Source organism: Malus domestica, chromosome 02, assembly GCF_042453785.1.
Source record: "Malus domestica chromosome 02, GDT2T_hap1".
Classification (NCBI taxonomy): Eukaryota; Viridiplantae; Streptophyta; class Magnoliopsida; order Rosales; family Rosaceae; genus Malus; species Malus domestica.
Genome location: NC_091662.1, coordinates 22,366,679 through 22,390,891, shown reverse-complemented (window position 1 = coordinate 22,390,891; position 24,213 = coordinate 22,366,679). Strand labels below are relative to the sequence as shown.

The 24,213-nt window shown below is 37.2% G+C and overlaps 1 protein-coding gene across 1 annotated transcript; it reads right to left on the bottom strand.

Moving 5' to 3' along the window:
• Positions 1–20,960: 20,960 nt before the first annotated feature.
• Positions 20,961–21,902, bottom strand: LOC139191489 (uncharacterized). Its single transcript, XM_070812375.1, has 2 exons — positions 21,213–21,902; positions 20,961–21,152 (listed from the first exon to the last, which is right to left on the bottom strand). The coding sequence occupies exons 1-2, from the start codon at positions 21,900–21,902 to the stop codon at positions 20,961–20,963; spliced, it is 882 nt and encodes a 293-aa protein (XP_070668476.1).
• Between the last annotated feature and the right edge of the window lie 2,311 nt (positions 21,903–24,213).

Here is a 24,213-nt window from a genome sequence, read left to right as displayed (position 1 = left end):
TTCAATTTTTTTCTTGATTTCAAAATTAATTCAATGCATATTCAACATATAATTTAATGCATGAGCATATATTTGATGCAATTCATGACAATATCAATTCACATAATTCAACAATTCTGGATAAAATGCATACACAATTTATGTAGAATCTAAAATTCAAAAAACTTAAAGTTGGGTCATGCATTATAGTGAATGTTCATGCTATCAGGGTTGAAAAATATGTTGTTTTGGAAGAACTTGATTGCGTGAAGATATTGATGAACTGGTTTGATGCAAAAAACTTCCACGTCAGATTCCTAAGTGCAACGGTATGAGCGGACTGATAACGTGTTGTGGCTTCTTTTATCTGATAGGGAGAGAGGGGGCGCACGGCAGAGAGAGAAAGTAGGGAGAGAGATGTGTTTGTAGGATTGTGTAGAGGGTTATGTTATTCCCTCTACGTAGTGTCTTTATTTATAGTAATAAGAGATGGAAGAATCCTTCTCCTCCAAGGAATACAAGCCCTAATAGGGAACAATAACTAGAATCAAATCTAATATAAGATTTACACAATCACACTTAAATACAATGTTTATAACAATCAATGTGTTAAGAAAAAAATGAAAAAATTAAGACGAATTACACGATAAAGAAACTTATTCACTTGCAGGTGAGGGGGCCACTTATTATTACGGTATAGTGATATTTTTCTTCACTTGTAAGTGAAATGTCTTAAGTTCAACTCTTGCCAAAGGCGATTGAACCACATTATTGTTTGCCCATTGTGAGGTTAAGCACACTCTCTCCCTCTTAGTGTTGATAATATCGTTTGTTGAAAAATAAAATCTCATTAAATAGTAAGATCATAAGTTTTGGCAAAAAATAAATAGAAATAGTAAGATCATTAAGGATAATATCCTTCATGTCTGATAATTTCTTCTAATGCCGTTTCCAATGTATGGGAGAATTAGAAAAAAGAAAATTCCGTTTTAATTTTTTTTTATTGGTAAATCTAAACGTAAGTCAAAACATCTCTAATTCACTGAATATTTAAATTAACACTTAATTATATACAAGTTTTCAAGCAAATTGACTCAACTTTAGGATTGGAGATTTAGTGTCACTTGCATCCCAGTCTTTGGTTAATTCTCAACAATATCAAAATTTTATGAAAATATTGGAATGCTTAAGGTTTTGTAAGATACCCCAAAAAAAAAAAAGGATAGTTTAGTTGTAGTCCTTAGTCCCTAATTGTTATAAATTCAAACCTTATGCATTTTATATTTTTTATTGAAGTCCCTCTCTTGCTATATAAATGACATAATAATAAAATAGATGCAACAATACCAATAAAGACTCAACCGTTTTTTTATTTTTTATTTTTTTTTGCTTTCATCTACACTACCAATTTAATTATTCAAAATTGCTTATGGGCTTTGATAAAAATAATAATAATAATTGTTTATGACTGCAATCTGTTGAAAGTTGTCCCACATTGGTGAGGGACAAGGTTTGCTATGTGCTTATATGATCTTGGGCTACTCCTCATATGACCAATTGGTTTTATGGCGGAACCCCAATTTCATCATGGTATCAGAGCAAGGTTGTCCACTTGTGAAGTCCAACGGCCACACTCACTCCACGTCACCCAGTTGTTGTCCACGTGTAGGCTTGAAAATCCGCCACACGTGCGGGGGCATGTTGAGAGCTGTTCCACATTGGTGAGGGACAATGTTTGCTATGTGCTTTTATGATCTTGGGCTACTCCTTATATGGCCAATTGGTTTTATGGTGGAACCCCAATTTCATCACATTCTAGATTATATAAAAAGGGGATTTTATTGTTTTTTTTTTTTGTAAAATGAGTACATTTATATAATAAAATTTGGCTACATTTTATATATAAAAAATTGGTACACTTACATAAAAAGTGGGTAGATTTCATATTAAAAAAATTGTACATTTTAGATTAAAGATTTTACATTAAAAAATGGTACTTACAAAAACAATAAGGATACATTTTACATATAACAAAGTGGTACATTTGTAAAAAAAAAAAAAAAAAAAAGTGTACATTATAGATATATTATGGGTACAAATAAAAGTTTAAAAATATTATGAGTACAAATAAAAGTTTAAAAAATAAAGGACAAAGAGAAATTAATGTATGGGTACAAATTAAAATTTAAAAGAAAGTTGGTACAATTTAAAATGTAAGATCCCACATCGCCCAGGGTGAGGATCATGTAAGCCTTATGACACACCCCGACCCGGGATGTTCACTAGGACTCTGAATCGAGCTGTGCTGGCCTACACCTGAAAGGTGACGAAGCCATAAAGTATGATGATGTGGAAAAATGTGAATAAATTTAAACCTAAAAGTGCCTAAATACCAGAATGCACTGGTGAGCGGGAATGAACTCACTTCACACTTGACGTTAGAGCATAAGTAAGTACAGTAAAGTGAATTAAGAATCGTACCCTTGAAATAATCTCCAATACTAAGAATCGCCACGAATATTTGACGATAAGAAAGCTCAGCTAATAAAACCTGGAGGGTGAAAACAAAACAAGGGTGAGTGGCTCTGGAAATAAAATTTTAATAGAAATCATATAAAATATTATAACCCCTCGCTACAACACCTGTATAGTTTCCAGAAAAATAATAAATATACCACAACACAGCAACTCATCAGCAATATCAATAATCATGTGATTAATAACCCATACTAGCATGCAAGTCGAAGTCACCTATGGTGACCTGTACGACTGCACCCATATCTCATCAATCGATGTTAACTCATAAGTTGGAGTCATCTATAGTGACCTGTATGACTTACCCATATCTCATCACATATGCTAGCTCATCACATATTTCATCACATATGCTAGCTCATCACATATCTCATCACATATGCTAGCTCATCACATATTTCATCATATATGCTAGCTTATCACATATTTCATCACATATGCTAGCTCATCACAATTTCATCACATACATGCTAGCTCATCACATATCTCATCACATATGCTAGCTCATCACATATTTCATCATATATGCTAGCTCATCACATATTTCATCATATATGCTAGCTCATCAATATTTCATCACATATGCTAGCTCAACACAATTTCATCACATATGCTAGTTCATCACAATTTCATCACATATGCTAGCTCATCACAATTTCATCATATATGCTAGCTCATCACATATCTCATCATATATGCTAGCTCATCACATATTTCATCACATATGCTAGCTCATCACATATTTCATCACATATGCTAGCTCATCACAATTTCATCATATATGTGATTAAATATGTGATGAGCTAGCACATATGATGAGATATGTGATGAGCAAGTGTCGGCTAGCACAGCTCGATTCGGAGTTCTAGTGGACATTCCGGGTTGGGGTGTGTCACCTTATATATATATTCCTATCTCTACCTAGTACGAGGCCTTTTGGGAGCTCACTGGCTTCGGGTTCCATCGGAACTCCGAAGTTAAGCGTGTTCGCGCGAGATCAATCTCAGGATGGATGACCCACTGGGAAGTTCTCTTATGAGTTCCCAGAAACAAAACGGTGAAGGCGTGGTCGGGGCCCAAAGCGGACAATATCGTGTTATGGCAGAGTCGAGCCTGGGATGTGGTGAGGACCTGGGCCGGGATGTGACCTAAAAAATGATTGCAAATTAAAAATGAGTACAAACTAGAAATAGAAATATATGATATATCTTCTTCTTTTTTTTTTTTTGAAGAGAAAGCGATAATTTCATTAAACAACCTCATGATGAGTACATAAATCTTGGAAGAGAAGCTCCTGAATAAGAATAGGAGGCTCCTCGAACCAAACTAAATTATTGCCACTAGACAAAGCAAACTTGGCAAGATGGACTCACCCTATGGAAATTGGAAGCCAACTGCAAGACGTCATCTGCAATCATACCAAGCTCCGAGGCGTCAGAATGAGGAAGATTGAGTGTCGTGATGACCTTCAAGTAGTCGCTCTCCACCACCACATGTTGGATAAAACATTTTGTTTTTGAATAATTAATAGTGTTTATTAAAATTGAAGGATCTTGATCAAATTTTGAAAAGGAATAAGGTTTTAATCAATGGTGCAGAAAAAATAAGGATGGAAACCTAATTTCTATAAAAAAAAAAAAAAAACATATTGTGCGTGAGGAGGACTGTTGAGAACAAAACTATCAAAGAAAGAATAGAACAAAACTATCAAAGAAAGAATACTAGCTGCCGACCTCTTGCCTTTGATCTTGAGGTCAACAACTATCCTCCTTGATTTCTTCCCTCCTTTCTTCTCAACAACAGCACAATTTAATATTGTGTTATCATATTTATCTTTCTCTGTTGTAAAGGTGAATGGATGGCTGGCCAATAACCCATTCATTTTTTTTTACTATGCTGCTTGTGACTTGCTTCTATATAAGCAAGCCTTATGAAACACAACAAAGATAGATGTGAAGAGTTTACGGGAAAGGAAGAGAGGAAGGAAGGAAGAGGAAGAGAGAGAAGGAAGAGGAAGAGAGAGAATAGAGGAAGATAAGAGGAGATAATAGAGAGAGTTATCTTTGTACTCATATTATTCTAAATTATAATGAAAGCACCACTGCTGCCCCGAGGACGTACTCCAGTCACACTGACTGTAGAGGAACCTCGTAAATTTTGTGTCTTGTTTCATTTATTCCACTGCACCCACAGTCGATTTTACAACACGTTATCAGCACGAGAAGCTCTCATGTCGGTGGAAAGCACTACTTACCTCTCACATCTATCGGCTGGAATCTCACAGATAAGAAAATCTTTTCATTTCATTCTCATATCTCTAAATGACTAATTTTCTTAAAGTAAATATACATGTGGTTATATAAGTATTGTCATTATTATTGGCAGAAAATCCGACGATCATATGAGCTTTGAAACTTCAACTTCCAGTGCTCATACAGAAACCATTCCTTCATAAAAGTTGTTCCTTATCCTCTCTCCCATAACATACCAAAATTCCAGAACCATCCAACGGTTAAATCATTCCATATCTTAGAAATAATACTACAGACTCAAAATCCGCAGAAAATTTGGCAGCCATGTAAATAGCCACTGAACTCCAACGTCCTGACATCCGATTGAAATACTTTCTTCTTGAAAGTTGTTTGTCCGCCTAGTACCTAGAACATATCCAAATTTCAGAAATTGTCAACGGTGCGATCGTCGTAGATGACTGAAACTTCAACTCAGCTTCCATTTCCGCAGAAAACTGGACAGCCATCTTATGAGTACCAAACCTTCATTTTCAGAATCTCAGCTCGAAACTGTTTCTTCACGAAAGTTGTTTGGTATCTTCTTATCCATATCATACTAAATTTTGAGTTAAATCTAACGGTTTGATCTTCTTATAAGTGGCAGACAAAGAAAAGTGTGATTATTTTGGGTAGTTGGAAAGAAAGAAAAATATACATATATAAATTGAAAAAGGGAGCAAATGGATGGTGTGTCGGTTGGACTATTTAAAGAAAACAAAAAGGTTTTGGAAGTGAGTTGCACCATTCTGAAAAAATAAATAAAAAAATTGGAAAGGTGGATTTTTGGTGCATGATGTTGTCACAAAAGGAGAAAAGAACAAATATTATTGGATGGTACACGGCACCATGTGAATGAATAAGAAACGAAAATATATATTTATTTATGTGAATGGTGTTGGCTTAAAACACTTTCACAAGCTCTATTTATTTAAAGCAATTTATTTACAGTGGGTAGCATTATTACCCTTTTGCTTTAAAGCTTTGATATTTATGTGCATGGTGTTGGTTTAAAGCCCATGTCACAAGCTTTATTTACTTTAAAGCAATTTATTTACCATGGACGGTTTTACCGCCTACTGCTTTAAGTTTTGATTTATGTGAATGGTGCTGAATTAAAGCCCTTGTCACAAGCTTTATTTACTTAAATGCAATTTATTTACTATGGTTGGAATTACCGCCTAGTGCTTTAATTTATTTATTGTACTTATCTTTTGTTACTATGAGTATATACAGGACCTGAAGTTCCTTGATCAGATCAGAACCTGCAGTTTCTTGATCCTCATCATATAAAATGATTGGACCCGAATTTCCATCATACAAAAGGATCTGGCATGAAGTCCCTTGATCCTGAAGATCATGACATGAAGTTCCTAGATGAGTACCGTAAGTTTGAAGTGCCGCAGTGCCTTAACTTAATTGTAATAAAAGCCATAAGAGTCTTAGTTTACAGACTATTAAATAAGGACCAGAAGTTCCTTATGTCCATACTCAAAATGGTTTAGCAGAAGCCTTTATTAAGCGAATGAAATTGATTTCCCGCGCTCTGCTCATGAAAACGAAATTGCCAATTTTCTACATGAGGACATGTAAACTTTACATGATGCATTATTAATTCGGTTGAGACATGTTACCGACCATCAATACTTCTCAGTACAACTCGGGTTTGGAACCAACCAAACATTATACATTTACGAGTTTTTGGTTGTGTTGTCTATGTGCCTGTAAGACTGCCACAACTTACTGAAATGAGGCATCATTGCAGATTAGGCATTGATGTTGAACACCATCTATCATTCAATATTTGAAATTCTTGATTGGGGATATGTTTACCGCATGGTTTGCGGACTGTCATTTTGATAAGACAATTTTCCTGCCATTAGGGGGAGAAAATAATATCGTTCCAGAAGAACGATGAGAAAATATCATTCCAAAAGAATAATGAGAAAAGACCGTTCCAGAAGAACGAAGAGAATTTGTCTTATTTTGATTCACGAAGCAATCAATGAGAAAATGAAATATGAATAATTGAATGATGCAACGAAAGTGATGAAATCATATATACTTACTGCAAATGTGCCTACAAGAATTGATGTCTCTGTTGGATAAAATAATGAGACAGTAAATGATTTATCTGTTGCACGCCTGAAACGTGGCAAACCCTTAGACTCAAAAGGTTCAGTCATTCGAATAAAGAAGAATAATATGGCACTACTGAACTATTGCATTCCCGAAGCATAACTGTTGCATGCCAGAAGCATGACAGTCGCCGTATGGATACACGTCCCAGATATGACAATCCACAGACATGGGAATATTGATGTCTCATGCATGAAGCATGATTGACGTATAGGTTCTAAATGACTCAACTCTTGGAAGTGGAGATTAAAATCCAAGCTCTATAACGCTCAAGAAGAGGTTATGATCCGCATTCTCTAAACTATGACTATCCTGGAAGAGATAGTGTAATGCCCTTGAAGAGGCAATGGATATCCAAAGAAATGAAAAGCTTTTATGCATGCGCATGCACATGAGAATATGGGATCACGGATTGATGATAACCAATGGTAATTTTGGTTTTTACAAGTAGCTACTAAATTCATCAATAAGCTGTGTTAATATTAAGTCACGTTCTTTTGTTCGTCGACAAAAGAAAAATTATTGGCCAAAAATGGAGAAAGGCAATTCCATTACAAATTTTGTAAGAACGTGGGCAAATGAACCTATATATATTTGAATACAATACAAATAGCCAAATGATGTTAAACCAAGGAGGTTATATATGGGCATTTGTAATATAGTGTAATACACTTACATGATATGACACAAGGTTGTAAACGAGTTCATATGAATGGAGAATTATATACGAAGGGTTGTGAGTCGCCCACATTATATCTCCATAAGTAAATCCCTCAAGTATACATGGGAGCAAATTGCTCTGTATAAATTCCAAAGGAAAATGTGTCATGAAGTGTAGAAAACCCTTGAAGGATTCAAATTGCTTGAAGTAAGCCTCTGAAGGGTAAAACATAAAATATGTACTCAATACCAATGGATGATATAAATTGCCTTAGTGAGTACTATCATTATGATATTGTTGCAACATACTAAAATCTCTTGCAAGAGTCAATGACATTAAATTATAACTCTTGAAGAGTTGATGATATTAAATTGGGACTCCTGAAGAGTCTAGAAAAATTATAAAGTGTTGAAGGAATTATTGTCTCGAGCTGCAGATCGAACAATCTACCAACACGAATCTTATCCATGATATTTATGATATTAAAAGAATCATATGGATTGAAGATTATGAGTTGAATACTCATATGATGAAGACACTAAGAATAATCATTTATCTTCGTGAGGGTAAAGATAAATTAATATTTGGTCCAGAAGTACCACATCTTAGTGAAGTATATGCTTTATTGTATTTGGCACAATACATTGAATGAAATAAAGCTTATTTATTAATATCTCCAAGAAATTACAGATATATACATACACATGAGTTAAAACAAACAAACAGGATGGAGCCTTCACAAAGGTTGCTCATGTGAAGCCTCAGTACTCGGAAGTACCCCAGAAGGGGGAGGCACTGGAGATTGATCATGTGGCACCCCAGTACTTAGCAAAACACCAGAAGGGGAAGGCATCAGTTGCTTTCGGAATCTAGCAACGAACCTCTGGTGATCACTTTGAATCCGACTTTCGGATTCCTGCAGTTGGACGAGCTTTCTTTTCATGCTCGTAGAGTAACTATTTGCAAGCACATGTAACACCCTATTCTCGTGCTTGAGCCCTCTGATCTCTTGTTTAAGACTTGCCACCTCCGCCATCAATGATTCAACTTGGCGAGTTTGAGCAAGTAGGCGTTGGCCCATATTGGACACAGAGCCAGCACACTGAACACTGAGAGCCAAGGAGTCTTGAATGGCCGACTCTTCAGACCGTTCTGAAAGGATATTGTTATCCCTTGGAGTGAGAAGATTCCTAGCTACCACAGTAGCGGTTATGTTATTCTTCATCACAGAGTCCCCAACCGTAAGAGGACCATTAGAAGATAAGAAGGACGGGCGCCATATATTATCCTGACGCTGCTCGTCTGTATCACTCATAAGACTCAAATCTAAGCAAATGTTAGATGGGTAAGTCATTTTTCAGAAATGATGAAGGAAAAACAGAGGTCAAATAAAATTTCAGAAGTGCAAGAAGGTGGAAATTTCTCAGGCAGCAACTTTCTGAGCATACTCTTGAACGCAATTGATGTCTCTATAAAAGAAGAGGCAACAGAGCCGCTTGTTCAAAGATCGAAGCGACACGGCTCTCCGAATTTCAAAAAGCCAGATTTTCCTGAATAAAGTTCGTTGGCATTTTTCAGACGTAATCCCAGCTTTTCAGATGTCGCGTGCAATTTTGTCAAAGATCTCTGACAAAGTTGAAAACACGTAAATCTTACTGTTCTATTTACACCACAGTTGCTGACAAGAGTAAAAGCACATCACCACCACTTGCTATTGAGAAATCTCTATATATGTCGACCTCTGTTCTCCATAACAAGGCAGACCTGCAACACTGCAAGAATACCTAACTCTTCCTCATCTCTGAGAATGCATCTTCAACATAGCATCTCGAAATACTCAATTTTCTTCCTCTCCGAGAATACCTCTTCAAACATGTCACACCAGAGCAAGATTATCACATATCTTCAGGGACCAGAGCAAGATTATCTCATATCATGCAATCTCCCTGTCCTTTCCTTTGTCCTTGTTCTTACCTGCAAAGACAAGGATAAAGAAAGCAGTATGTCGGAACCTCCACTCAAACTCCAGGTAAGGAACCGACTGCCTGGAACCTTTCCTGATTGCTTACCTAGTATTGCTCTCGAGTAGTCATCTTCAACGGTTGGAGCTGGGTCTTCAGTCACCAAGAAGTGATGAGCCATCCAAATGCAAGGGTTTGCATTCCACTTCTGCACCAGGGGACAAATCCTACAAGAGAAGATGCCACATATGCATGGGGGAAAAACAGTGAAAATACTACTTAAGCAAAAGGAGCAAGTAAGGAAAGTGAAAATGATGCATTGAAGCATGTGGAGACAAGTGCAATGAACATATGCTGATTCATCCCCAACTAAGCCGAAGATCACTTGTCACGTGCAACTCCTCATGGTCCAATTTCATTCAAGATCAAGCTTCGAAGGTCCTTAAAGAAATTACAAGTCCGATTCAAGATCAAGTGTCCACCACACTTGAATCAAATCTGCTTCAGATCAAAGGAGTAAATTCAGACATTTGGATGCAAGTCTAGCAGAAAGTCCTACAACCCAGTTCAAGAAAAAGCCTGTGGAAAGTTAACAACAAGTAAATCAACTCTTTCAGCAACTCTTCTTACTAAGAGACTAAAGCAGAACGATCAACGATCAACCTAAATGATTTGAAATCAGGGGGAGATACTCATCAGGGGGAGCATTCAAAACAGATCAAGATTTTAACGAGTCAATAGAAGACTTGTGGCCATCCAAGGGGGAGTGTTGTAAAGGTGAATGGATGGCTGGCCAATAACCCATTCATTTTTTTTTACTATGCTGCTTGTGACTTGCTTCTATATAAGCAAGCCTTATGAAACACAACAAAGATAGATGTGAAGAGTTTACGGGAAAGGAAGAGAGGAAGGAAGGAAGAGGAAGAGAGAGAAGGAAGAGGAAGAGAGAGAATAGAGGAAGATAAGAGGAGATAATAGAGAGAGTTATCTTTGTACTCATATTATTCTAAATTATAATGAAAGCACCACTGCTGCCCCGAGGACGTACTCCAGTCACACTGACTGTAGAGGAACCTCGTAAATTTTGTGTCTTGTTTCATTTATTCCACTGCACCCACAGTCGATTTTACAACATTCTCATCATTATTCTCTTTTTAAAGGTGACCCAAAACATTTTAGACGTGGAGAAATCCTTATCAACCATGTTGCTTGCCTTTTCTATGTTTTTCTTTTTCGAAACCATGTTTCCGTTTGGTGGTTCTTTTTATATTTTTATTTTATTTTTAAAGATAGAGTATTTTGCAAGTTTGATGGCTATGACCATTCAATTGGATAATAGGGGCAAAGCCCTGCCCGAAGATTATTTAGAAGGTGAAATGCAGATCCAAGTAGACCTAGCAAAATGCCTAATATTAACACCACAACCAAAATCGATTGGGACAAAAAAAAATAAAAAAAAATAAATAACACAACCAAAAGACCTTGCAAATACATCAACCTAACAATTTGTTCAGAACACAAAGTACTTAAAAATGTAGTTCCTTCCTCATTATTATTGTTTCCGTAGAAAACACTTCCATTCCCCAAGCATTTTTGTTTTTAACGCAACAACATTCTTATTAAGATTGAAATGCTACTCTTTAAAAGTCTTCCAAATGAAATGCTACTGTATTATGGCAAAGTTCAAATAAGCATTTTAGTCATTCCAAAGCAATATCAAACAAATTACACTAACATCCCCTGAAGTTTATCGAGTTTTCACAAAACCCCCTCACGTTTGAAATATTATACAAACACCCCCTCAGGTTTTAATTCCCTTTCATATAACCCCTTGGGTCAAATTTTGGCTTCTAAATTTACTAATTACCCTTATTAATGACTTGAAACTAACAATGAAAACTTTTATAATTCTACAAAAAAAATTATAAAGCATTAAGTACTTTAAAAAGAAAAACAATTTAATTATTACTTTGAAAATAATATTTTTTTTAAATTAAGTTAGGCTTTTTAGTCAAAATTGTGATGACCCGTCCCTACTTTTCACTGGAATTTCTTTCTCATTGGTGTGAGTTAACAATTTTACCCATTTTGGACAAAAGAGGAATCTGACGTGGACATGGTTTTCGGCTTTCAGTTTCTTTTTCCTGGTTCTGTACTTAAATAGTACTCGTCTTTACGAACTCGTGAACGCGAGTTAGACTTGAATCGGATTTGTAACAAAGAAGTTACGCTTCGTAAAGTACGTTAACTATGAGTACTTTTGTACACGCGTGTACAAATTTATAGTGTCAAAACACTAGCAGGAGGATAGATTTTGTACATTTAAAATTGTACAAAATCCATCCCTTCCCTAATTGGTGGATCCGTATCCCCTTTCCCTCACACAAACAACCAATCAAACTTTTGTTTTTTCCTTGAATCCCTCCTCACCACCCAACCAATTGCTTTCCCTCTTTTTCCCTCACCAATCAGATCTTACTCTCACATTTCTCTCCCCCAATCAGTTTGCAGAGATCACTCTCTCTCCCTCTTCCTTCTCTTTCCTCGAAGGCATTATTTCACTCTCTCACTCTGCAACTCTCTCAAATGAACAACAAACCCTACAAACGTGAACTGAAAACCATACCATTGAACTTATCTCGACCCTAAGAACATAACCATGCAACCAGTTTCAAGAAGGGTTGAGTTTTGACTCACCAACTCGGAAGCTCCGACTTGGTGAGTTTTGGGTCGACGATTTTCAGACCAAGTCACAGCGTTTTAGGACTCGAGGAAACTCATACTCAACTCCTTAAGGGTCCTAGTTAAGGTTTGAGGAAGAGTTGACGTGAAACAACCCGGTTTCAAGAAGTTGAGTTTTTGGCCGAACCTTTTGAGCCAATCTCAGGCCTTTTCCGTCTAATTTTGGACTTCCAAAAGGTATAAACTAGTTCTACACTTCATAAGCTTCATTTCCATATAAATTTTGTGAAAAAAGGTTGAGAAATAAAGAAGACATGAAGGTTTGAAATTTTACCTAGAAACCGACGAAAATTTCCGGATTCCAACGAGTTTAGACCGCGACCGGCGAGGACCCCTAGAGAAGGCGACATAATATTCTAACAGCGTCAGGTAACGCCGTTAAACTCTGTTAATTATTTAACGGAATATTCCTAACGGACATTAGGGCCTTACCTGCGCGTGATGGCGTGTATGGTCGTGCCTTAGTTGTCTTACCACTAGTAGGGGTAGTGAACTTGGCTTAATTGCAAGTTTGCCATTCCATTGTGAGGTGGTATAAAGGCAACTTTATAGCCATTTCATCCTTAGGGTTTTCTTTGGAGAAAAGATGAGAACACAAAGCTTTCTTGACTCTCTACGAGGCTGGCCACCTTGGAAGAGATTACTAGCATCTAAATCTTCCTAGGTCACTCATCTTTTCATCAATGCTCTCCTTGGTGTGGAGACTTAGAGGTTCTCTATTTTGGGAACTTGGAGAATCCATTCATCCATCATCCTCCAAGAAATCCATGGAGCTAAGAAGTAAGGAATGAAGGCCCTCTCTTTTGGGTAATTAGCCTTTGCTTATGCAAAGAGGAATAAACAAAGGTATAAGATTTCTCAACTCACTTTGTTTTAAGTTGAGTCTTAGTTCACCATAATTACTAGGTTTTGAATTTCATGGGTAAAGTTTTGTTTTTGAGTGCATACACGCATGATTCTGCCTTTAATTGTTAATTACATGTTGTAAATGTTGCTCAAATGAACTTCTTTTCACAAATATTTCCTTCACTTTCCTATGTTCATTTTGATATATTATGGGTCGAATTTGGTTAAGAAACGATTGAGTTGTGAAACTTTGAATTGCTCAAACTTTCGGCCAAAAGCTCCAGGACACTTAACGGAGTTTTTAACGGAAGGACCAAAATAATGGATGGTGGATAATCTCAGGGACCATTTCTATTGATTTTCAATCTCAGGGACCAAGGTGATGTGTTATGAAAATCTCAGGGACCATTTTGGCTAAAAAGCCATTAAGTTATTCATCTTCTCCTCGTCACACCTGATTGAGCAACCACCTCCATCCTCATCTCCTCATTCTTTCCCCATTACCACCACCCATTCAAACTTTCAGCAATTAACTTCACTTGACCCTAGCCAACAATCTCACCTTCCCCTATTGCAACCACCTCCATGTTGTAAATTTAAGTATTAAATTTTCTAAATTGAATGGAAAATTTAAATATTAAATTTCCTAAAGCAGTGGTTAGACCTGGCATTCGTGTCGTGTTTTCCATGTTCGTGTCCTTTTCGTGTCATACCTGATATATTAATGGGTCGTGTCGTGTAACACTCGTTAAAATAAATGGGTAAAATGACCCGACCCGAAATCGACCTTATAATTTTAATAGGTAATATGACCCGACCTGTTACCCGTTAAGGAAAATATATTTTAAACTAATAAATAATCAAATGAAAAACATAATACTAAATAAGTATATACATACCATATTGTCACATCCAAAACATAAAACACATTTTTCTTTTAAGTATATTTTCACTTACCTAAAGTCTTTAATAGTTTTTTAATTAATGTCGAACTACTAGAAGCTCTATTTCCTGCTGCGCGAACTACTCTTTTTCCTCCCTGAAATCTGATTAGAAGTATCCTTATTCCTTGTTTATTTGGAGTCCTAATTCTCCTTTTCAGCCTATGCCGTGCATCCTCCTCGCCCTATAAATATAAAGTGCCGCAACACTCAGAAACCACCCACCTTTCATCACAAATTCGTCCCATACATCCCTCATACACATTCATCCCATTGTGCCGTAGCTTTGCAAGGGGATAGGAGAGGAGACCCCTGGAGCCGTGCTTGCCATTCAAGATGTTGGATTGTTGGAGCGTTTCTAGGTGTATTCTATTCGTTATTTCAATGTTTAAATTTAATTGTCTTTGTTTAATTGCGGACATTAGGAGTTAAACTTGTTTTAGCTAGGGGAAATTCAAAGCCATGAACATATTTGCAATATGAATTGATTACTTCCAGTTGTGATTTCATGAATCGTGAATGCAATTTACTTAGCTGTTTGATTAAGAACTTATTCTTGTTTGTTGATTAATGGTGCACACTTAGTTTGCATGCAGGGATTTGATGCTAAAATATAAGGGAGTTTCTTCTAATAGTTATGAACTTATATTTATAAGTAGTGGAGGTTGCTAGTCACAATCGTGTTAAGTGAATTCCTGGCAGGAGTATCAATGCTTATGATTTTCACAAAGCTTAATGATCTTTGATTGTATCTTTATTATGCTGCTCATGTAAGGAACTATTTAAGAATAATTTGGTTGGCGATGCGTTGTCCATCCAATTCAATGACTTAAGGAAAATCTGAGGTGTTGTTCATGGTTAATCTGGGGCATTGAGATTCATGGTTTATTGGAAAAGCAGCTGGAAATCGATTTGTATGCAAGTGTGTCATGTGTGGAGAAGAACCCTCTAGCTAGCCATTCACCCATTAAATCACCAATTTCATCCAAAGTTATTTAGAGTCTTAAATCGGTTTAGTTTTACTTTAAGTTCGTCAAAAACCCAATCTCCTTTACTTTGTTATGTCAAGTTAGTTAGAATCTGTCCAATTTGTGTTTTTAAGTGTTTTTTAAGTCTTTTGAGTCAAGTTAAGTTTATTTTCGTCAAAATCACTTGTTAGGTCTAGAATTGAGTCTTTTTTATTGTTTGTTGCTGTTTTGAGTCATTTAAGTCAGTTTTAAGTCTATAGAGTCTAATTTAGTGTTTTTAAGTCTTATTTATGTTGATTAGCATCCCTAGTTAATCCCCAGTCTAGAAGGATCCCTACTTACATCTTTACTACAATTGTCAATAATAGGGTTTAATTTGTGTATTAAGTTAATTTTCCCTCTTGCACTAGAACGATCCCCGGTCTAGAACAATCCCTTTCACACTAAAGAGCTATTAGTTTACCTTCTCGCACTGGAGAGCAATTAGTTTACCCTCTTGCACTGAAGAGCTATTAGTTTACCCTCTCACATTGGAGAGTTTGGAAGCCATTGTCGTGAGTGCAGTTGAGGAAAATTGGACTGCTGGACAACTGAAATAATCTTTAGCCTACGAGGTCTTGTTTGGCGAACTGCTTGAGACTTCGAACTACTTGTGGAACCCACGTAAGGGTGTAAGCACAGTGAGCTGCTCCTAGAATTATTGCTCCACCATTAGGTGTTTCGTCATGTGCCCTTTTGAGGCTTGGTTGACTTGAGCAACATGGCAAAATCGGCACGACTAGGAGTCGTGGTACAAGATTGGCATAGTTATGAGCCATGGTGATAGGTCAATGGCTTCCGAGAGCCGTGGAATAGGTAGGCACGGCTGTGAAAGCAGAGATGGGGCTGGCTTGGGCCAGGTTATGTGCAGCAAGAGGAATAGGACCATTAGGTCCATAATGCTCTACTACTGGTGATGTGCTGCTTTAGTATAATAAAAGATGAATGATTTGGGAGTTGCTTTGTGGAAAGGATTTGATGAGGATCGATGAAATAGGTTTTGAATTATTACCTATTTTTGGGCACTTTTGGCTTGGTTGAAGTATGATTGCCCACTGCTCGCGCGTAGGAATCTCGATGTGCCTCGAGGATAATTTTATCCTTTTAACCCAAAAATCCACATGTCGCCTTGTGATTATTTTTGGCTCCACAACTGTCACATTCAAAACTTTTGTAATGAGCAATTGAATAAGTAGTAAAAATGACGGGGAAACAAGAGCCGATGCCATGTGCAGCGCACGTGATACCCGTGCCTGTTTTCTTTTACTAGCTATCTATTGGAATTGATTTGAAACTTGATTTGTTGTACCAAGAATTGGGATATTACTTTGCACCTTTGGAAAGCTTTCCAAGATGTCTTTTTCACTCTCTTCTTCGTTAGACTGCAAAAACCTGCGAGGAAAAGGTACAGTTGGTGAAATGGGGTTAGAAATAATTGAATTTGGAACAACCTTACCTGAATTGAATGGTGTAGGAGCCTTAGAAGACTACGGTCTTAAAGCAATAGTAAGCAAAGTAATGAAATCAACTTAGAATTCACTCTTGAATGCAGCAAATAACTTGAAACACTAAGGGGATTTCGTACAACTTAGGATCATATTCAAACTTTTTGGACCCTTTCTTCAACAACCAATACTTGTGAGTTCTTTCTCACTTATTTCACAACTTTTTTTCTTTCTTTTTCCACTTTTTTCTCTTTTCACGTTTTTTTTCTTTTTTTTCTTTCTACCCTTGTACATATCCTTCCCTCACACTTGATTTCTACAATATGTTTGATCAAAAGGAATTCCCTCTAAGTCATGCTCCACTATACTTTAAGAACAAGGTATGGATAGTCATATTCTAGGCTAGGTAAGGATAATGTGGCTAACAAAGAAAATAGGCTAATTAAGGCTCAAAGGGGTCAAACCTACAAAAATAAATGCATGGGATGAAGGCTTTTTGGCTCTGGTTGTAACTACTAAACAACTTCATCTTGTTATATGTTATGCACCCAGTTTTAAGTTTTAAATGAAATGGGCATGAGTTCTAGTATTTGGAACTAAAGTGATGAAATGCATTCTAAGTAACAACCAAGCAAAGAATAATGAGATCATGCCACGACTTTAGAAAACAAGAGCAGCGCCTCAATGGTTCGATTGCAAAAATGGGAACCCCTATCACTTATGAGAACTCTTGGCATTCCAAATCTAGCAAATATGTTAGTTTCACAAAATCTGCAACCACTTTGGAATCATTAGTACGGGTGGCTTTTGCTTCCACCTATTTCGAAACATGATCAACCGTAAGTAAAATATAAACAAAACCATGAGATGAAGGAAAATGACCCATGAAATCAATGCCCCAAACATAAAAAATTTCAACACAAAAGATAGGGGCCTGCGACATTTGGTCATTTGAACCACTATTTCTGGTTCTTTGACAACGATCACGTGTTATGCAAAAAGTTCTAGCATCCTTAAAGATAGTAGGCCAATAAAAACCACATTCAAGTACTTTACGTGCAATCCTTTGAGTGCCAAAGTGACCTTTACATGCATAAGTGTGACAAAAAGTTAAAATTGAATTAAACTCATAATCATGCACACACCTAAGAATGATTTGATCAGGGCAATACTTCCACAAATAAGAATCATCCCACACATAAAAACGTGCCTCTTTCTTAAGTTTATCACGTTGGTGCTTGTTTAGAGTGCTTAGAACTTGCTTAGCGACCAAATAGTTAACTAAATCGGCATACCATGGCACACTTACCTCAATGGATAGCAACTGCTCATCTAGGAATGTTTCTGGGATAGGCACGGCATCCTCTTCAGGCACCATACGGCTCAAGTGGTCAGCCACCACGTTTTCACTTCCTTTCTTGTCCCGGATTTCAATATCGAACTCTTAGAGAAGAAGCATCCAGCGAATAAGCCTTGGTTTGGCCTTCTTCTTCGTAAGTAAGTACTTCAACGCTGCATGATCAGAATAGATTATAACTTTAGTACCAAGTAAATATGAACAAAACTTATCTAAAGCAAAAACAACAACAAAAAGTTCTTTTTCCGTTGTGGAATAGTTCAATTGAGCGTCATTCAAGGTTCGAAAGGCATAGTATATGACGTGTGGCTGCTTGTCCTTCCTTTGTCCTAAAACAGGCCCTAATGCATAATCAGAAGCATCACACATAAGCTCAAAAGGAAGGCTCCAATCTGGTGGAACAATGATGGGGGCCGAAGTGAGCATCTCCTTGAGATGTTTGAAAGCCTTCTCACATTCCTCGTCGAACTTGAATGGGACATCCTTTTGGAGGAGATGGCAAAGGGGGTTGGAAATCTTTGAAAAGTCCTTGATGATCTAAGAAAAGAACGAACCTCTCTAACCAAAGTAAGAGAGGGTAAGTAGCGTACAAGATCTATTTTCGCTTTATCAACCTCAATTCCCCTTTCTGAAACAATATGACCTAAAACTATACCTTGTTTTACCAAAAAGTGACATTTTTCCCAATTTAAAACAAGGTTAGTTTCAATGCTTCGTTTTAAGATTAATGTGAGATTATCCAAACAATTATCAAACGAATCACCAAAAATATTAAAATCATCCATGAATACCTCAATAATCTTCTCAACAAAATTAGAAAAGATACTTACCATACATCGTTGAAATGTGGCAGGTGTATTGCATAAACCGAATGGCATGCGACGATAAGCAAAGGTACCAAAGGGGCACGTGAAAGTGGTTTTTTCTTGGTCGTCCGAAGCTATGACAATTTGATTATATCCCGAATAACCATCAAGAAAACAATAAAAAGAATGACCAACTAACCTTTCAAGCATTTGATCAATAAACGGCAAAGGGAAGTGGTCATTCCTTGTGGTCGCGTTGAGCTTCCTATAATCGATACAAATTCTCCAACCTGTTTGGATACGGGTTAGCACAAGCTCATTCTCAGCATTCTTCACCACTGTAACCCCTGATTTCTTTGGAACAACTTGAACCGGCGAAACCCAATGGCTATCCGAGATAGAATAAATCACTCCACAATCAAGAAGCTTGATAATCTCCTTCTTTACTACTTCCATCATCAGAGCGTTGAGTTGGCGTTGAGCCTCTCGAGTTGGTTTAGCCCCCTTCTTTAGAAGTATACCATGCATGCAAGTTGTAGGGCTAATACCTCTAATGTCGGCCAAGGTCCATCCTATGGTTGTTTTGTGCTCTTTCAACATCCGAATCAGTTTTTCTTCCTCTAATGCTGTGAGTGTTGAAGAGATTATGACCGGCAACATTTCTTTGTCTCCCAAATAAACGTACTTGAAATGACTTGGCAATGGTTTAAGTTCAAGAATTGTGGCCTGAATCACTGAAGGTAACAACTTATTAGTAGAAACGGGAATTGAAATTGGGATTGAAGGCTTACCAACATGTTGTGGTAATGATTCAACGGCTGCAACCATCTCGGCCTCTTCTTCATATTTAGGCATGGCAAAGATCTCCCTATCCATGTTGTGAGTGTTCTTGACTGCTACCTCTTCGCTTTTGAGTCCAATTCCCTGTGCAATTGTTGTTTCAAGGGGATCTTTGTCCAACAAATCAAGATAGTCATGGGCCAATGAATTAAACACATCAATAGAAAAACAAGAATGATCATCTTTAGGAAATTTAATAGCTTCAGAAATATTAAAATCAATAATCTCGCCATCAAATTCCATCGTTAAAGTTCCTTTGAACACTTCGATCTTAGTGTGGGCTGTTTTCATGAAAGGTCTCCCAAGGATGATCGGCAATGGGGTAGAATGGGCTGAATCTTCCATGTCAAGCACGTAAAAGTCTGCTGGAAATATCAAATTGTTAACCTGCACCAAACCATTTTCCAAAACTCCCTTAGGATATGCATTAGAACGATCGGCCAATTGAATAATCATACCATCGTTTTTAAGCTCTCCTAAGTTCATATATGCATAAATTGAATAAGGCATGACATTAATTGAAGCTCCTAAGTCTAACATAACATGCTCAAACTTAGTATTGCCAAGAACGCAAGAAATTGTAAAACTACCCGGATCTTTGCATTTAGGTGGTAGTTTCCTTTGTAACACTGCAGAAACATTCTCACTTACCTGGACCACTTCTTTGTTCGAAATCCTCTTCCTTGTTGTGCAAAGCTCTTTCAAGAATTTGGCATACTTAGGAACTTGCTTAATTGTATTAAGGAGCGAGATGTTGACTTGAACTTTCCTAAAGGTTTCCATAATGTCTTTCTCATTCTCTTCTTTCTTTGATTGCCTAAACCTACTAGGAAAGGGCACATTTAGTGGAATAGAACTAGAAGAACTCGAATTTGGACTTACCATGATGGGTTGGGACGGTTTAGAGGCATTAGGGGGCTGCAACAAAGGTTGGTCCTCCCTTGCCGTGGCCCTTGCTTCCTATTCTTCTTCTTGTAGCAGCTTTTCATCCTCATTAAGGCCTTGTTTGGATGGTTTTTGGTGGTTCCCAATCTCCTTGCCACTTCTCAACATAATAGCCTTGGCAGTTTCAAAGCCTCTCTTTGGATTCACAATGGTTGAACTAGGAAGTTTGCCTTGTTCTCTAAACTGCCCAAGGAATTCTGAAATCTGCCCTATTTGCTTCTTTATGTCACTCATCTCCTTGTCTTGATTTGCTATTCAATTATTTTGATTTTGTAATCCCTGCGATACGGAAGTTAGTAATTGAATAGCTTGATCATTATCAAATAACGAACCTGAGTTTTGTTGGGCAGATTGTGATTAAGGTTGAGATTGTACGAATGGCCTTTGATATATCCTAGGGGGTGGCTGTCAAAATCCTCCTTGTTGAGGTTGTTGAGGCTCCCTCCATTTGAAATTTGGGTGATCTCTCTATCCCGGATTGTATGTATTTGAGTATGGATCATTCCTTTGCTGATTTTGCCCTTGATAACCTATGGCATTAGCATTTTCCCATCCTTTATTCTCTATCAATTGAGGGCATTGATCATTGAGGTGCCCTTGTAGAGAGCACACGCCACATACACTTGGTGTAATTCCTTGCACTTTGCATCCTTCGGCAACCTGAGATACAAGCATAGTGAGGTTAGCTAATTAAGATTGAATTTCGACTATTGAACTTACCTCATGGACTTGCTGCCGTGGTATGTCTCTTTGTCCAACACCTTCATATTGTTGCAGATTCAAGGCTTGGTTTGCAATTAAGATCTTGGCAGTCATCGGTGTTTTGTCAACCAAAACACCCCCTACCGAGGTATCTAACATTTGTCTCTCAATTGGAATGAGTCCCTCGTAGAAATATGGTAGCAAAAGTTCTTCCTTCATTTGATGTTGAGGGCATGAGGCAACTAGAGCCTTGAAACGGTCATAATATGCTGGAAATGATTTGCCTTGGCTTTGTTGAATGCCACTAATCTTCTTCCTCAAAAGAATGACTCTTGAAGTTGGGAAGAATTTCTCTAAGAACGCCCTCCTCATGCTTTCCCAAGAAGTGACAGTTCCAGGTGCTAATTCATAGAGCCAATCTTTAGCCTTGTCCATAAGAGTGAATGGAAAGGTTTTCATCTTCAAAATATTCCTATCGACATTGATAGGTGTCATGCTCGAACATACCACTTCAAACTCCTTAAGATGCTTGTTTGGATTTTCCATGGATAGCCCATAGTATTTGGAAATGTGATGCAACAAGCTAGACTTCAATTCAAACTCATTAGTCTTTCCTTGGGCAGCCACAGGGTATTGAATGCAAAGAGGCACGACATTGTCCAACCCCGAGGCTGAAAGTTCTTTGATCGTACGATTGTCCGCTGCCATGACTTGCTATTCTTCTTCTTCTTCCTCAAATTCAGATTCGGCCTTTGAACTTGAACTAGGTGGATTAGGTTCTGGTTGCTTCCTCTTTCTTCTCAAAGTTCGTTCAAAATCGTCGTCAAACTCTAAGATGTTTGCACTAATAGGTTGAGAACTTTAAGTCATAAACTAGTACCTGAAACAAGAAAAAAAACGACTCAGCAACCAAGTAGAGGGTACGGCAAAAACACACACAAACACACTTTGACACTAAATTAAAACACAAAGACACGCGACACAAACAAGGGAGATTAGCAAGTTTGCTAATCCCCGGCAACGACGCCAAAATTGGATGTGAAAATTAACTCGACACACAAATTAAACCCTATTGATGACAATTGTAGCAAAGATGCAAGTAGGGATCGTTCTAGACCGGGGATTAACTAGGGATGCTAATCAACACAAATAAGACTCAAAAACACTAAACTAGACTCTATAGACTCAAAACTGACTCAAAACACTCAAAACAGCAACAAACAACCAAAAAGACGCAATTCTAGACCTAACAAGTGGTTTTGAAGAAAATAAGACTTAACTTGACTCAAAAGACTAAAAGAAAACAGATTATGACTCAACTAACAAGACTCAATGAAAGGGGGATTGTTTTTTACGAATTTAAAACTTAAAACAGGAACTTTGCATAAAACACTATAAGAAAACGAATTTGGTTAATTAAAAAGTGTAAAAGGCTAGTTAGAGGGTCCTTCTCCGCACATGACATATGCAAACAAACCAATTTCCAGTTATTATTCCTTTAAACCATGAATGAAAACACCCCAAGTTAACCGTGATAGCACAAATTAACCATCAAATTTTCCTTATTTCATTGAATTGGACGAGATACACATCATAACCAAATTATCATGCTCAAGTCCCCTAACTATGAAAAGCATGATAGAAAACATATCAAAGGTCATTAAGTTCTTTGAAAATCATAAGCATTGACGAGACATTCGTAACTATGAAAAGCATGATACTCCTGCCAAGGATTTACTTAACACAATCATGACTAGTGACTTCCACTACTTGTGAATATAAGTTCATAACGATTAGGTGAAACTCCCTTATACTCTAGCATCAAGTTCATGCATGCAAGCTAAGTATGCATCCTCAATCAACATACATAAACAAGTTTTAATAACTCAGATAAGCAAATCACATTCAAGACTCAAGAAACAATAACTGGATGTAATCAATTCATATAAAGCATATAATCATGGCTTCGAATTCACCTCTAACTAAAAAGAAATTAGTTCCTCATGTTCGTAATTAAACAAAGATAACTTAAATTAGACATTGAAAATAAAAGATAGAAAACACCTAAGAACGCTCCAGCAATCCAATGTTGAATGGCAAGGCACGACAAAGAGCTCCAAGAATTCTCTCAATTGTATCTGATTATATGGGTGTGTGGTGTAGGAAAATATGGTAGAAGGTGGTGGTGATTTATGCGGCATAAAGGGTGTATTTATAAGGCTCAACCCACGGCACAAAGCTGTCAAGGAGAAGGATTTGTCACAATTTATGAAGGGAAAAGGATTGCACAATCCTTGAGGAAAAGGTTAGGGTTTGGTAGAAACCAAGGGGAAAAAGGATTACACATCAAAAACCATCAGGAACAAGAATATAAGGTGTGGCACAACTAGGAAAAAAGGCTTCTATAAAGGCTAAGGTGTGGCACCAATGTAGGATAGGGATAAGGCTTCTAGAATCTGAAATATGTATTTTAAATGCATAATTATCCCTCATAAATGGCTGAAATTAAGGCACAAACTGATTTGGATAAGATAAGATTAGATAAGGCTAGATTAGGAAATGATAAGATAAGATAAGGTTTGTTTGGATAAGATAAGATTGGATAAGGTTTTGGATAATATCTCCTTTTTTTTAGGTGATTCCTTATCTTCTTTGCCTTGGATTTATTTTCTTCATCTTTTTAGCACATTCCTAGCCTCTTGAACTTCAATTTCGTCCATCCATCTTGCTCCCCTCACAAGCTATCCATTTGATGCCCAAAAACTGCTTCAAAATGCTCCAAAATGCACTTTCTTGCCAACTTTGTCATTTGAACCTACAAACACACGAAAATAACTTAAAACACTATAATAAGTAGAAACTAGCTATGAATATGCAAGAAAACAAGCTAACTAAGTCGCATAAATATGTTCATATCATACTGCCCAAATTAAAGGTGCCATCCAATGGTTGAGTGCCTTTCTTGGTTTTTATCCAGTGTGGTGCATCGAGCTGCATCAGTTTAGTCAATTTTAAGTCC